Consider the following 16,797-nt stretch of genomic DNA (forward strand, 5'->3'; position numbering starts at 1 on the left):
GCAGTCTAGTTGCACCTTTAACTCAAAGTTATAAAATAATCGTTCATGTATTTCGGACGTTCAGGGATCAGTTGTCGGAGGATGAGACATCTAACCAATCGCATTACTCGGGAATCACATCAGAACGACCCATTGGCTGGGGTAGTACCGCACGTGTCTCCTGACGTCCCTTGGTTTCTACCAATATCATCCCTGTCCACACCCACGGCTCTACGTTTTTTTTATGGAGCTTATTAATATTCATTATGGATGACAGACGCACAGAGGGCAAATAAGTTATACTGTTTTTCACGTTTTAGCAGAAAATATTTGATTAAGAATTAAATTTAAAAAACAACAACAAGAACAACAAAAATAGAAATAATGAAGAATAAATTCAGGAAGAACAAGACACTTTGAATCCATACAATTTACAGTTTTATTATCAGTCTCACAAATGGCGGGACAAAATGCCCTATATCAGACAAAATGGCAGTTTGTCTCAACAACATCCAAATGTAAACAAAATAATTAGTTTGTCTTTGGCTTTTTTCTTCTTTTCAGCTAAGAAAATATTTAAAATCTACATATTTAACTCTCAGAAAATAGATATTATTCTTTATAATTCTGGCCACAAAATCATGTATGTCAATATTCTTTAAGGTCCCTTTGATTCTAAAGATTAATTATATGTACAGATATTCATTTTCCTTCATGAGGAAATTCCATTTTAAGGAAAATAAGGGTTTTACTGACAGTTCAACAGTAACATATTGCCTCTTAAACGTAATGCTAACATTTGATTAGTGTCATAAAGCATGATAAAATCCCCTTTACAGTCTTTAAATAGCTTTATAAAACACATTTGTGTTGTTTAAAGAGCACAGTCAGAACAACAAACTTTATTAAACTCAGTACACAAATTATGTCAGTTTGTGTGTGTGTGTGTGTGTGTGTGTGTGTGAATTTAACACCACCCTTGATAAATGACATGGTTCAAATGATATAAATCATTTTCTTGTATGTGATATTCAGCTTTTTAGCTTGAATATGCAGATTTTTGCTGCAGTAGTGTTTGTTTCTGTGTCTATTCTTATTTTCTATTTTCCAGATTATACTTAGATTGATATGAATGTTTAGGTAAAGTATTTATACATACTAACAGTTTACAGGGTATTTTATTTTCTAAAATGTTGGTAACAAGATTGTTCCAAAATTATTGGCATATGTAACATTTCTGTTGTGAGTAAATGAGAGTGGAAGATCCTGCTCCACCAAAATAAAAGTAACTAATCAGGCTTCCAATATTTTCATTGATTAGTTTGGTACTAATCTTATACAGAACCAGTCTTATACAGAAGCACAGTTGGACCTTGAGACTCAAGTCTTCACTTTTCCTTTCATTTTCTGGTGTCATTTGGCCTGTTAAATGCTATCTCTACATAAGTGCCAACTGACATCACTCTCAAACCAAATAAATTAATTGCATGTCACACACAATGTAACAAAATGCCATCACACATCCTATTATTGGCTGGTTAACTGCTATATAAAGCAGCATCAGCCAACAGGCTTGTAATGACCTTCACTTTAGTCTGTTACTATATAAAAAAAAGGCTTTGGGACTAGAAACGTTCTCTAGAGCTTTCTTGAGAATCCTACATTTTTCTGGTCATTTCAATATGGACCATTTGATCTGCTCCTTGGCCGACTGCAGAACCTGGAAAACATAAAGAAAGAACAAAAAATATATATGTTATATAATATAGCATGATGTAATAAAGTAAAAACAGAAAATAAAGAATAAGTCAAAACTACAAAACATTAAAAATACATAAATTCCATCAAATAAGAAATATAATGCGTCTTGACTGAAGGACAGCTTCATCCATCAGGCTGTCAGGAAGCTGAACTCGCTCCTAAACTTGCCCCCCCCCCCCGGTCCCTCTTCTGCCCCAGGCACCACTGAACTATGAACCCCCCCCCAGATCCCACATCCCCAGGACCTTCCACTGACATACAATGTCATGCACCAGTCACTTTGTGTAGCATTGGTCTGCTCACTACCTCATTCACCATGGAACTGACGCCATTCTACTACCTCAGTCAGTTTAATTAAAATAAGCTCTATCTTTTTATCTGCACTGTTTGTTCACTGGTTTGCACTTTATCTGCCATGTGCCTTGCGCTGCTTTTAGTCAACCTATTTTTATTTTATTTTATTTTTTATTATGTCTCGTATTCCCTTATTGTATAGTTTTAGCTTATATTTTATATTTGATCTAGATTTTAGGCTCTACTGTTAGTGTTATCTGTATGCACCGGGGGTCTGAGAGTAACGCAATTCCGATTCTCTGTATGTATGTAATGTACGTGTGGAAGAATTGACAATAAAGCAGACTTGACTTGACTTGACTTGACTAATACATTAATATAATCTAAAGAAGCATTTCTTTAAAAAATGTGTGCGCTTTGATGCTGATTGCATTATTTTTAGAATACTTTATCATCATGTGAAAACGCATTGACCTTAATATAACTAGCTGAGTTATGGACGCAATAGGAGGGAATAGAGGCTTCAAAACACTTCTGCATAGGCATTACGGTTAACTGTATATATTATAATATTATAAAGAGTACGGTCTAGACCTGCTCTATAGGAAAAGTGCAGTGAGATAACTTCTGTTATGAATTGGTGCTATATAAATAAAATTGAATTGAATTGTACAGTTCTATAGTTAACTGTAAAAGAGCTTGTACTGTATACAGGAGATGAGTTATACGGTACTAAGTGGGCCTCCTCCATAGGTCATAATGCATTACATAATAATAACTCATGAACTCTACAATTGGTCAGTGTGAGTTTATACTGTATACACGTGTCTAGTTCTAAATACAATGGTCCTCAATGGGCCTCCATAGAGTTTATTGCATTAAAAAACTCATAATACCTCATTATCTGCACATCATCATTATGACACTATGTACAGTCACTTTTCAAAAACTCAGGTGTTGCAGTACCACTGTTCACCCACTAGATGTCAGACTGAGCACATGTTCAGAAAACTGAGCCACTGTGGAGTTTCTTGCCACCATGTTGAGGAAGTAGAATAGGGATAGGAACTGTAATATGTATCACCTGTTGTTTCATTATTAAAACAAAAAAATAGTTTCTTTCTGTTGCGCTAAGAATGTATTTACTGCTCAACATATGTTGAAAGGAACTATTTATTATTATTAAGCTCAGTAAATATGGGCCATATTTGGGCCATATATTGTTACAGTTATCAGTCTCATGTTTATGTAGTCCCACAGCTGCTTGAATTCTATTTTAGTAACACATAAGTTTAATCAATCATTAAATTGATCATTTCACAGACACTTTTGAACATTGTCTGGAGTAATTTGGCCTTTTAAATGACATCTCTTGATGTGTACAGACAAATATCAAACCAAATCAATTAATTACATGTCACACACAAAGTAACAAGTAAAGTACAATTGTAAGGAGAGAAAAAAATCTATTTTTACACTTTTAACTGCTGAATTCTTTCATCTGGGTGGCCTAAATTCCCCACAGAATTAAATAAGTTTAATTAATTTATTTATCTTCTTGGTCTTTTCATTATCAACACTAAGTTTCCTTAGTTTGTGTAGTCCTCAATCCCTCAACCTCAATCAAGACTTCATTTCAGCACTGAGGTTGTTGTTCCTCATTTTAACAGAAGGGGGCAGATGGCGCATAGGTAACATTCACAACAGTGTGGGATCCTGGGAAATGCAGTCACATCAGGCCCATACAGACTTCTATTGCTGCTTACTTCTATTTAGTGCTACTTACTGTATAACAGGTGTACACAGTGATGTGATATATAGTATTGCTTGTTACATTATGCAGTTCTTTACCACATGATATGTCATGTTTTAGTTTAGTCTATAGCCGAGTTTCACAACCTTCTCCCAACCTTGATGTCCTGACCTCCAAACTTCAAGCAATGTGCCCTAGAAAATTAGGTAATACGAATAAGATAAGGATATAAATCAATTGAGAACAGTTTGCAACGTGTTATTTCTTTGGACATGATTTACTGTGTAGTAAAGTCTTGATCCATCTAATTACATATTACTATTACAGGCAAACATACCTAATAAATGGCCACTTTGTATGATTTTTAGCTTTTATTTCATGTTGTGTGTGACATGTATGCCTACATATAGATGTGGAAGAAATACAATTATATATCAATTTCTCTGACCTTCAAAAACTTCAAAAAACTTTGACAGGCAGTGTAGAGGTCCAGTATTGACTTTATAATACAACGAGTATTATCACAGTGTGTGGCATGCAGTAAAAGAAGCTTTGTAGTGCAGTGTAGGGCTGTTGTGAAGTTAGTAGGGACTTACATTAGTGGTCAGAGCCAGTTTCTCTGTTATGGTCTGTCAGGGTTAAAGCAACAGATAAAGAAAAGCTTAGAGCATGTGTACACACACACACACACACACACACACACACACACACACACACAAACACACACACACACAGACACTCTACTACAAGCAAGCATGGAAACATGTCCATGCACATGTTCATTCCTGTACACAAGCAGGAAGACATCACAGCAGCTAAAGACAGAAGAAAGCATATCAGGAAAACATTCAATAAAAGACATGACTGCAATAAAAACTACAGAAGCACTTCTGATTTAGTGATGGAATGTTATTAATATAAATTAAATCTTTATTGCAGATGAGCTCTCTGATCAGCTACGCAGTTTTACCTCTGTCCAGTATTTAGAGGGCCACAGTGCTTTAGAGGATGTTAATCCAACTATCCATTTATTTATTCATCAATCCATTCAGTTGAGCCTATTAGTACTGTCTGGTGCCTTGGAGATGAATCAAAGCTAGCGGCTACCTTAACATCTGTGGTGAGCTAAAGCATTAGCATGCAGCCTGGTGAATTTGCAGACAGATGTCATAGTGCTACCAATCATTCTGTCAGAGAACAGTGTGCTTTCTGTCATGAAGTCGTTGTGTTCCCCTGATTTAACAGTGTGTGGGAGTTAAGCTAATAAGCTAATGGTATCAGAAAGAAGCAACTATAAGATATACATGTACATGTAACATATACATGTAACAGTATGAAGAAATGAAGTAAACATGCAAATATGTTTGTGAGGAATACAAAACTAAACACATTTCTCTGTTATGATTGGCCATATGACCTCCTCATACATGTGGAGGTAGCAGTAGCTAGTTATTTCTTTCATTAAATAATTAAGTACAGTACAGATGCACGCACATACATGAATGTGCCCGCCTACGAGCAAAAATATGCTATCAATACATTTGAATTCATACAGAGAATATTTAGCCTGGGACAACAAATAAACAGAAAAATTATTCACCGTTGCAATGATTTTTTTAATTGCTCTCTGCCGAGAAACAATAAAAATGCCAACGCACAGTGGACAGACAATGGTTTGCGTTACATATTTAAACAGATCAGACCTAGGTTTCATCCAATGACAATTATGAACATGCCCACAGCCTCAAATGCTGGTCTTACGGAAAATATAGCAAGATAACTTTTAGTTCAGGAACCTAAATTTTGATCTGGACCTGGTCAAATGTGGCCTAGGGTACTTATGTTGACATATCCAGGAAGTTTTGTGATGACTGGACAAGCAATTTCTGATTTATAGTCCAATTTATGTTTTGCAAAGCCCATTTCTTTGCATTTGTAGCGCACCCTAGTGGCCAATTTGAATTAAACTTTCAGGGTATATTTCAGGTACATATGTGGACATGTCTTGTAAGTTTTGTGTTGTGCTAATTGGCCCAACCATTGTTGACTTTACTTTATTATTTATTATGTGTATTTAAGATATCAACAAGCTTTATACAACTTTTGATAGGCTCGGTCAAATGATGATCCACCGAAAATTTGGTAGCAATCGGACCTACAGCTTAGGAGGAGATGTCAAAATTGTGTGCGGAAAATCTAGTTAGGTGGACTTATATGGTCCAAGAGGCTTTATTGTAGAGCACATTGAGATAGACATGTGTGAGGAATTTCAAGTCAATCGGACTTACATTGTGAGGGACATGGCCTGTTTAAAATTGCATTTTTGGGCCTTAATGACACTGCCACCATCTGGCTGATTGGGCTCATATTTCTATGTAAACACTTACACATCATTTCCAGTTATTGTGATAAGTTTAGTGCTTCTAGCTCATTCCAGCTCATGGCAATTTGAGCCACGCATAAGCCAATAATGATAATAAACAGCTCTGGCAGTCCTTGACGTTGTATGTTATATAGTAAAATTTGTCAAATATTTGCTAAAATGCCTGTGCGAGGTGATCACAAATTGTAGATGTCTAATAACACAACATGACACATTCCCACGTCTGGCATAGACAAAGTTAAAAGACAAACTATCGCAGCAGACCTTGCTGCTGGGAAACATAAGGTGCATTAAGTATTGCTATCTACAATGTGTGTCTCTGTAAAGTGTGTGCATTTGTGTATCTGCATGTGTGTAAGAGCACGCACTATGTGTGAATGTGAGTGAGGTCTATTTATATGCATGTGTGTACAACTCTATCAGTGTCATTTACGTGTATGTGTGTTACCTGGGCCACGCTTTGTTCAGATAATGGGTTTTCATCTGCCTGTAAAACAAAATGATATCATTGTGTATACAAGAGAAAAATGCAAAAGTTATGCAAATTCACACACACAATATAAAACCACAGCACTGCAAACACCATTAGATCTGTAGAAACACTATTAAATACTGTAGATCAGCGACATTCAGAGCACATTGGTTAACAGCTCAGCCAATCAAAACTCATATTAGAATTTATAGCCATGCTAGTGGCGTGGCACCATGCATTTACCTCATCTTGTCTCGCCCATCCCTCCTTCGTCCCTTCACTATCTCTATATCACTCTCATTCATTCATTCTCTCTCTCCACTTCACTATCTTTCTCTTCATCTCTCTCTCTCTCTTTCTCACCCTCTGTGTTTCTGTCTGTCTACAGCAGCTGGCTCTTGTCTGTTTGTCCCTCTAGGTTACCGGTGATGTAATCAAACAGGACAAAGCCATAGGCTGGCTCTGACATTAGCTGACACCAATCAGAAGAAGAGAGACAAGGAGAAGGAGAGAAAGAAAGGTAAAGCAGGTAAGAGTAGGCAAGAAGCCCATGAGAAAAGCTGTGGGAGGCTACAGTATGAGTCTTAATGTTGTCATTCTGAACATGCCAAATACAATACAATTTTTTTTTAGAATATAGCATTTGTTTTTCATTTGATTTTCCAATGATTCACATAAATAAATAAATTGATATGACTGATAGTTGGGAATCTTTGATAGCCATCTTACCCTGTAGTTGACCTTCTGTATGACTTGCTGGGGGTCACTCTCCAGAATCACCCTGGCAACAGGGTAAAGTAACCAATCAGAACCGAGTACAGCACAAGCAGAACATTTTATAGACTAAATAATTATTTTAAAAAATTAATAACAGATGACATCACTAAGAATAATTGTAAGCAAGCTCATATGTAAGCTAGTTTGAATGTACAGTAAATTGACACAAAGTTTTTGTAATGTGTTTCTGTTGCAGTTGATCATGTAAATGGAAAACTTGCACATATTGTTCTTTAGCTCCATTATTTCTCTCTTACCCTCCATCAATGATTTCATCCACAACCAGGAACACTCCATCCATGTTGTCCAGTAAACACCTCCGCTCCACATTTTTCCTGCAGAAAAAACACGACAATTAGCCACATCCAATCATAATTAGAATCAGAATCACCTTTATTATAAGTAGGTTTACACATACAAGGAATTTGCTTTGGTATTTTGGTGCAAAAAAATAAACATAGTAGAAAGATAAAGAAAGATAAATCAAGTACTGCAGGTCATGAATCATAAATATAAAATTTAAATTTAATTTATTTAAAGTAAATAAAATAATAAAGAATATTAGTTCAATGTGCAAAAGATTTACATGGGAATTTGCAAAAGTTTACAGTATGAGTATACTGTACTATAAGGGGGGGTTGGGTGCATATGAGAGTCAGTATCAGTGGGGGTCCCGGGCCTTGTTGATGAGGCCAGTTGCAGACGGAAAGAAACAGGTTTTTTTGGAGCGAGGTTTTGGTCCTGATGGACCGCAGCCTCCTGCCGGAGGGGAGTGTCTGAAACAGTTTGTGTCTGGGGTGGAAGGGGTCTGCCACAATCTTTCCTGTAGGCGTACAGGTCCTGGAGGGATGGTAGATTGCAGCCAATGACCTTCTCTGCAGTGTGAATGATACGCTACAGTCTGCCCTTGTCCTTGGCAGTGGCAGCAGCGTACCCGATGGTGATATAGGAGGTGAGGATGTACTCAATGATGGTGGTGTAGAAGTGCACCATAATTGTCTTTGGCAGGTTGAATTTCTTCAGCTGCTGAAGAACATCCTCTGCTGGGCTTTCTTTGCTGATGAGGAGCTGATGTTCAGCCAAGAAGCAGAAAGGATTCCACAGTGTCAACTGGAGAGTCCTGGGTGATGATGGTGTAATCCACAACCATCTCCACTGTCAGCATTCAGCTCCAAGCTGTCCTGACTGCACCAGGTCACCAGGCGGTCAATCTCACCTGTAGGCAGACTCATCCCCATCAGAGATGAGCCCAGTCAGGGTGGTGTCACCTGCAAACTTCAGGAGCTTGACAGACTGGTGACTGGAGGTGCAGTTGTTGGTGTACAGGGAGAAATGCAGAGGGGAAAGAACGGAGCTTTGGTGGGAACCGGTGCTGATGGTCTGGGAGTCAGAGACATGTTTTCCCAGCCTCACATGCTGCCTCCTGTTGGACAGGAAGGTGATCCACCTGCAGGTGGAGTCCGGCACTCTCCGTTGTGAGAGCTTGTCCTGCAGCAGAACCAGGATGATGGTGTTGAAGGCAGAGCTGAAATCCACAAAGAGGATCCTGGCATAGGTTCCTGGGGAGTCCAGGTGCTGGAGAATGAAGTGAAGGGCCATGTTTACTGCATCGTCTACAGACCTGTTGGCTCTATAGGCGAACTGGAGGGGGTCCAGGAGTGGATCTGTGATGGATTTGAGGTGGGACAACACAAGGCGCTCAAAAGACTTCATTACCACAGAGGTCAGGGTGACAGGTCTGTAGTTGTTAAGTCCCGTGGTCCTTGGTTTTTTGGGGATGGGGATGATGGTGGAGGATTTGAAGCAGGCTGGCACATGGCATGTCTCCAGTGAGGTGTTAAAGATGTCCGTGAACACCGGAGACAGCTGATCAGCACAGTGCTTCAGGGTGGATGGAGAGACAGAGTCTGGCCCGGCTGCTATGCAGAGGTTCTGCCTCCAGTATATTGACATCCTTCGTTGTTGTTGCAGTAGGGGAGGGGGCAGCCTCTGAGGTGGGCAGTTGTGGAGAAGCCCAGGCCCTGCTGAGGTGGGGGAGGTGGAGCTGGTGGGCTGGAGCTGGTGGATGAAGTCACCTGGGATGGTGTCCCATTGTCCTATTGTCTCTCAAAGCGACAGTAGAACTCATTCAGTTTGCAGGCCAGACGCAAGTCATTAATGGAGTGGGAGGCTTTTGGTTTGTAGTTGGTGATCTGTCTTAGCCCCTTCCAGATAGAAGTAGAGTTGTGGGCTGAGAACTGGTGTTGGAGTTTCTCAGAGTACAGTCGTTTAGCTTCTCTCACAGCTTTGCTGAACCTGCACTTTGACTCCCTAAACCTGTCCCCGTCTCCACACCTGAACGCTTCTTCCTTTTCCATCCTTAGCTGTCTGAGTTTAGCTGTGAACCAGGGTTTCAGCTGGGAACCAGCTGATGTATGACATCACAGCCTCTGTGAGCTCATCCAGACTGTTGGTAGCAGTCCTGAAAACATCCCAGTCAGTCCAGCCCAAGCACGCCCAAATGTCCTCCATGGTCCACTGCTTTGATGTCCTCACAACAGGTTTACAGTTTGAATTTTTGCCTGGATAAGACTCTGGATCTCGTTGAATATCAAATACATTTTCAAGACTAGTTTAAAATTCTCCAAAAATTACAATTTCACAAGGCTTTACATTTACTTAAAGGAACAATTCAACATTTTGATAATTTGCGGTTACCATATTCGCTTTCTTGTTACAAATTAGATGAGAAGATTGATGGTGGAGCCAGGAGACAGTTGGCTTAGCTTAGCATAAAGACTAGAAGCGCGGGCAAAAAGCTAGCCTGGCTCTTTTCTTTTTTCTTTTGGTGTAAAAAATACACCAACACCTCTAAAGCTCACTAACCAACAACTCGTATCTTGTTTGTTTTACAAATGTAAAAATGACAATTTGTGGTTTTAGTCAGAGTTACTGGAACTATTCCTTGAAGAACAATGGTTTATCCACCCACCTACCACTTCAGTGCAGCCTCTCCGTTGGCTGTCTGGCAATCTCATGATGACGATAAGACTACAGGAAGCCTGACCTTATTAAGAGGATTGTGTATTGGCCAAACCACATTAAAGTTTTCTGTTACGCTCCTTTTATTTGTAGCAGTAAGCTTATGTGAGTAAAGTTACCACTGATACTTGACAACCTCCTGCATGTGCTTCATAATAAATGCATTTTAATGAAAAGGCAGTGGTAACTGGAAGTGCTGACAATTTAGCTAATTTTACCAAATATTTACTCCATAACGGTAGATATGGATTTTTTTTATGAACGTCTCTACTTATATTTAAGAAGTGACCTGTTGTTACAGCCTGACATTAGCTTACAGATATCTTAATCAGTTCCACACAGAGTGGTTTACAGATTTTATACTCGGGGGAAAAAGAGTGCCAGTACTAGATTGGTACTCAGTATCGGCTGATACCCTGAGTTTGGGTACTGGGGAGAAAAAGTCGGATAGGTACATCCCTAGAAGTCACTTTTCTCCACTGATTCCATGAAACTGTTTCAACATGTAACTCCCTGTAAAACTATTTCCCAAAATGTCAAACTGTTCCTTTAATATCACAGTCCACTCATCATGTCCTCCACGAACTAAATTCTAATTCTAATTTGTATTCTAATTTAACAGGTCTAATTGGCAGGGAACAATACGTGTTTCCTAAGAATTTGTAAAAAATATACTATGTGGTAACAATTGGTCAAACATTATGAACAGCCTTGCATGGACAACAATTACTATTCAAGTTTAAAATAAATGAGGAGACCATTCAACACCTTCACTGATTTTATACTATAACGCTTTAATCTGGACGTTTACATATTGCACTGTGCAATTTAGAATAGCCTATGATCTTTCACACTGTATAATAATATAATCTCTCCATTTCGCTATCGCTCACACTCTGCATCACTTCTGCATTAGTTCCTATAGCAACCACATCAGCCACTGTTTGGGTGATAATGTTGCATTCAACAGTGAGGGATCCTGGTGTGCAACACACACACAGACTGAAACACACACAGACGGCTTTGCAAACTAATCTTGGTGCTTTCTAAAATGTTAAATAAATATCTAAAAATGAGGACAGGGTGTCATTGTGTCGTCATTGAGCCTTGTTTGTCAAACATTATTTTTTCAAGTTAAGTCTTAAAGGTCCAGTGTGTAGGATTAAGTGGCATCTAGCAGTGAAATTACAGTTTGCAACCATTTGAATACCGCTCGCATCACCCTCCCCTTCCCCTTCCAAGTGTGTAGGAGAAACTACGGTGGCCACGAAACTCGAAAAACGCAAAAGGCCCTATCTAGAGCCAATGTTTGGTTTGTCCATTCTGGGCTACTGTAGAAACATGGCAGTGCAACATGGCGACCTCCTGGGAAGGGGACCCACTCCCTATGTAGATAAAAATGGCTTATTCTAAGGTAATGAAAACACAACGATTGTTATTTTCAGGTTGCTATACACTAATTAAATCATACTTATAAATATTCTATTCCATTTCTGACAATAGCTCCTCCTAAATGTTACACACTGGACCTTTAAATCATAATCGACTTTCAGGTAAAAAATACACACTGCTGTTGAATTTAATATCAAATTCAACATTGAGACTCATTATCTCCCTGAGAAGCTCTGGTGGAGGGATGGCAGTGTTAGTGTGGAGAAGTGTGTGGTTTATCATTAGCACTGATGATGCTGAAGCTACATGCATGGGAATGCTTTAATATCATGATAGCGCATGTGCAAGTCTGTGAAAACTGTCATTGTCACTCCAGCAACATAAGTGAAGCTGTCAGACATCCAAGAGTATTTTTCATTTGGAAGCATTCTAGAAAGCAAGTTTTTGAATTTCTGTTAGGGCTCTCCTATGTTTACCCTTTTTTGTATTTTTTAGATGCAAAATATTGTTAATGTATTACTTGTATTCACTCATGTAACATTTTTTAAAATCTGGATGAGAGAACGCACCTGAGGATCTGACTGAGGGACTCAAACAGGCAGTTCAGTACTGACATCAGCATCAGCTAGAGAAAAAAAGAAAGAAACAATAAACAAGAGGACACTTTTGAGATAGTAGCACTTGATTTTAAAGGTGCATCAGTTTTTTATGGCCAGTTGGGGGGCAAAAATCAAGAGTAGGCTAATAATTACTGCATTCAAATTATTAACTTGTTCCTGCATTAAACTATTATTTTTGGTCATTTCGAGGGCAGCGGAAGAAACTGAAAATACAACACTGATATATTATCACTTTATAAAAGTTGTTACGCCTAACATGTTAGCAAACAATTACCTATTTACACATTAAAATTAGCATTCATTTGGAGTCATGTTTGACTGAGGAATGAAAGTCCAATATTCACTCTCCTTTTAGCTCTGTTCTGGTCTCCACCAACTCCTGAGGGAAATATCCGGCTCTTTAGTGGCTAAATGCTCCACTATGTCAGCTGGATGCTATTGTGTGTTGTACTGTACTGTGGGTTTATCAGAGCGTTTTTGCTGAAAACAGCGGCCTTTAAGAATTTCTTAACAGGTGAAGCTGTTAAGTAGTGTTTTTGCCTCAAGTCTAGAAAATTCCAACCACTTTTCTCTTTTAGCTATATTTAGCATCACTGTCAGGCTACTTAAAGTCACATTTTCAATCCCCCTAATCTCATGTAGCGAGAACTCCATCTCTTCAGGCTCACAGAGTGGAAAATCTCTCCAAAAAATACAGGGATAACTGCACCTTGAAGATCCTCAGGGAGCATTTTGATAGCCTTTTGAGTCTTTCAGGATAGGTAAAAACAAGTTTCCGGTCATTTAAGTTTATTAGTTTGAACTTTTCTGACCAACTTTTAAGCTTGGATATCTCCAGATCCCCACACAAACAACAGTCCCTTAAAATACCCTTAATTAATGCTTAATTTATCAAATCAAGGAGTTTGTTATGGTGAAAAGAGCAGTAATTTATCCATGAATATTAAAAAGTGACAACAAACCCCTTAAAAACACCTTAATTTCAAAAACACTTAATTACCAAATTAAGTATATTTTAAGGGGCACATGACTTTCCTCTTAATTTACACATTAATTAAAAAATATTTTACATATACATTTATTATCAATTTAAGGTGTTATTAATGTTGGAACTTTGCTGTAGTTTACATTAGGGATCTGAAATATTTTCAGGTGCAAATTAATGTTATTCTAAGGGATTCTTACTCAGTTTTCAGGTATTTAATAGGTTTACCCCTATTTTGGGGTAAATTCATTAATACGTTTAAGTATTTTAATATATTGAGGGGTTTTAATGGGTTTTCTGCATGGATCATGGATGTATTTTTTTACCTCTAAAAACCCCTTAAATATTACAAAATTACATCATAGGTACACCTTAATTTGGACCTTAAGTAGAGGATGGATTTCATGCTCAATTCATGCATTTGTCAAAGGGGTGTTTTATTCCTTAAAATTGTGTTGTTCAAATTGAAAGCTACATTTAGATGAGCCATGGAACAGACTTATCACACCATGATCAAAATCTTGAAGAAAGCAGCCCCCAAAATGGGATAACAGAAAGGATATGGCTAGTGATGATCTATTTTTTTCTTAAATAGATCCAAAAGCTGTAGTTTATTTTCACTCAATCCCACATACACCCCCCTGCTGCACCAAATGTGTATTAATCTGCCCCTGAGAATAGTCCCCAACAAATACACTATTTCCTCCAGTTTCAGTAATGTTTGCTTTAAACTACAGTGCCCAGCTGTTTTAGAAAATGACTGAACCTTTTCTAAAAAATCTTCAGATGAACATGACATATGACCTTCCTCCAAGGCTTGAGAAGGAGCCTCAAATAATTTTAATTTTATTATTTTCTGTAAAAAATATTAAAATAATAATGATAAATAAGCTAAATTCACCATACCTCGTTCTCCTGAGCACTTCCCACCACGTAGAAGAAGAGATCTATACTGCTCTTATATACGATGGTCATCCCCTCCAGGAAAGCTATCTCATCTACAGAGAGGAGAGAGGGATGGGTCAGGGATGAAAAAGACAGGCATTCCTCTCTTTTATTCACATAATGAATAGACATAAAGACATAATCCAAAAGTACAACTAATAGAACAACAGCCAGTAAAAAAAAATTACACAGATTTATAGCAGGCTTCATTCAATCAGGGAGGCTATAGGAAAAGAGGGAAAAATATGGGGAACAAAATGAGCAGAAAAGAGAAAAACATAAAGAAAGACTGTGTCTTAGTGGTAGAGCACATCGTCCACCAATCGGAAAGGTTGGCGGTTCAATCCCAGCTTCCACATGTCGAAGACATGGCAAGACACTGAACCCCAAATTGCTCCCAAATTGTTCTGTGCGTGAATGGCAAGACACTGTCAGTGTATGAATGTGTGTGAATAGAATGTGTGTGAATGGGGTGAATTTGATATGTAGTTGAAGCGCTTCGAGTAATCGTAAAGACTAGAAAGGCGCTGTATAAGTACAGTCCATTTACGAGACAAGAATGAGACAAGGAAAAAGAAGGGAATGGGGAAGGAGAATGGGAGGATGAGAGGAGATGAGAAAGAGTGGAGGCAATAGAGAAGGGACAGACAGAGATGAAGAAAGTAAGGGAAGAGCAGGACTTCCCTTTGGAAGATAGGGAGGGAGAGGGAATATAGCATGACAAGGGAGAAGAAAGAGGAGAAAAGGAGGAATATACTGGGTGGGTGATAAGGAGGCCAGGGGCAGAGACTCATGTGTCGGCTGTGTGAAACTTAGAATCCTACTTGCCCTGAAAATGAAACTTATTCTGTATCATGTTTCTCTGAACAGAAAATCAAAAGAGATTTTCAAGGGTCACACTAACATATTACTAGCATGGTTTGGCTCCATAGTAGAAACCAGGCTAATGTAAAACACGCTTTAGGCAAGTATCAAGTACAAGTGTTGGGCTACTAAACAGTAGAATGTGTAACAGATGATATTGGAGACGTGTGTGAGTGTTAAATACAATGAACAGGGAGGGCCACATCCAGCAGACACAAGAATAGAAACAAACAGAGAGGAACTTACTGTCTGCTTTGTGTGTCTTGTTGAAAACGTTCCTCTCAAAGTTCTTCTGCTCCTTCATGGAGGGGTAAAGCTCAGGGTCATAGTACTGAAACAGACATATACAGTACATAAAACAGTGACTGAACTTTGGCACTAACGCTGCTGGGTTAAGGGTTTCATTCCCTTTGGGGCTATTCCTACTAAATATGTAAGAATGGATGGTACTGTAAGGAGGTGTGGATAAGTATTCTCTAAATGTTCTAGGAGACCATACCAGTGGTTTTGGTTTGGTTTTAGACCTATACAATTATATTCCTTAAAATGTTCGCAAAATCAAAGCCTGTTTTTGATACTATTTATGGTTGACACTTTTTCAGCAATAGCTATTAAATGTATTTACATTTAGTAATTACCTCTCTATCTAGTAGTTTTCATTGTTAGTGGCGGAGTCCGCCATTCCCACACTGGAGTCAAATTGCCTTCACATGCACGAGGGATTCACAGGAAACGATGCAGCATGTAATCCAGAGTTAAGAGGGAACTCTGCTGATTTTACACATCAAAGTCTGTTTACAGGTGTTGGGGAGTACTACTGCATATGTGAAAAAAGTTGTATAAAGCCGTTTGTGGCTCCAAGGGAACTGTGTGAAGTCTGATAAATTGCCTCAAGTAATGTCACTTGAGTCAACTTTGAAAATGAAAAAGAAATCTGGGGGTGTGGAGTTAGAAAGAAATTAATTTATCAGACTTCTGTAGCCCGCTCCTCATCTCTGCATGAGTTGCATTGTGGATAGTGTAGGTGCCAGGATTTGACAAGGAATAGAATGCATGGAATTAAAAAAATGATATCTCTGGTTCTGCTGCATCGATTTTGATCCTTTTTTAAAAACTGTCCATCGTGAGTCCAACGATGTTAAGGGAGTGCAATGCTAAATCTGTGGAGTCCTCTTTTAGGGTACTGCAAATACTAACCCAACAGTTCCTACTGCTGCTGCTATACGTAAATAGAATTCAACTGGCAAAATACAGGGTGGCTTTTATTGTTCCGGCATTTGTGCAAAGCTAAGCTAACCGGCTAGTGTAGTGGCTTCATATTTACTTTACGGACATGAGTGGTATCAATCTTCTCATCTAACTCTCGGCAAGAAAGCAAATAAGCATATTTCCCCAAAATGTTAAACTATCTTTAAGAGTAATTATAAACCCTTTCTTAGAGGTTTTACAATTTGAAACCCCTAATAGGGTAAAACCATTTAGGTCTGGCTAGTGAATCCACATATCAAATACTATGGGGTTTTAGGTCTTCAATCAAATGCACACTACATG

General features: G+C 38.5%; 1 protein-coding gene across 4 annotated transcripts in view; it reads right to left on the reverse strand.

The window, feature by feature from the left end:
• Nucleotides 1-404: 404 nt before the first annotated feature.
• The window catches only part of copz2 (COPI coat complex subunit zeta 2), a 30,167-nt gene continuing 13,774 nt past the window's right edge, over nucleotides 405-16,797 (reverse strand). The window contains exons 3-11 of one of the 4 annotated variants that reach the window (XR_006376289.1): nucleotides 15,493-15,577; nucleotides 14,344-14,435; nucleotides 12,402-12,457; nucleotides 7,677-7,754; nucleotides 7,372-7,423; nucleotides 7,006-7,114; nucleotides 6,619-6,657; nucleotides 4,384-4,416; nucleotides 1,582-1,699 (exon numbers count right to left, since the gene is read on the reverse strand). Coding sequence is in view for 2 of the 4 variants with exons in the window: in XM_044182123.1 (XP_044038058.1) it covers nucleotides 1,652-1,699; nucleotides 4,384-4,416; nucleotides 6,619-6,657; nucleotides 7,372-7,423; nucleotides 7,677-7,754; nucleotides 12,402-12,457; nucleotides 14,344-14,435; nucleotides 15,493-15,577 (483 nt within the window). In the remaining 2 variants the exon portion in view is untranslated. Of the gene's footprint in view, nucleotides 1,700-4,383; nucleotides 4,417-6,618; nucleotides 6,658-7,005; nucleotides 7,115-7,371; nucleotides 7,424-7,676; nucleotides 7,755-12,401; nucleotides 12,458-14,343; nucleotides 14,436-15,492; nucleotides 15,578-16,797 lie in introns of all 4 variants that reach the window. The other 3 variants (XR_006376288.1, XM_044182123.1, XM_044182124.1) reach the window with 3 other exon arrangements.

This window comes from Siniperca chuatsi, linkage group LG21 (genome assembly GCF_020085105.1).
Source record: "Siniperca chuatsi isolate FFG_IHB_CAS linkage group LG21, ASM2008510v1, whole genome shotgun sequence".
Classification (NCBI taxonomy): Eukaryota; Metazoa; Chordata; class Actinopteri; order Centrarchiformes; family Sinipercidae; genus Siniperca; species Siniperca chuatsi.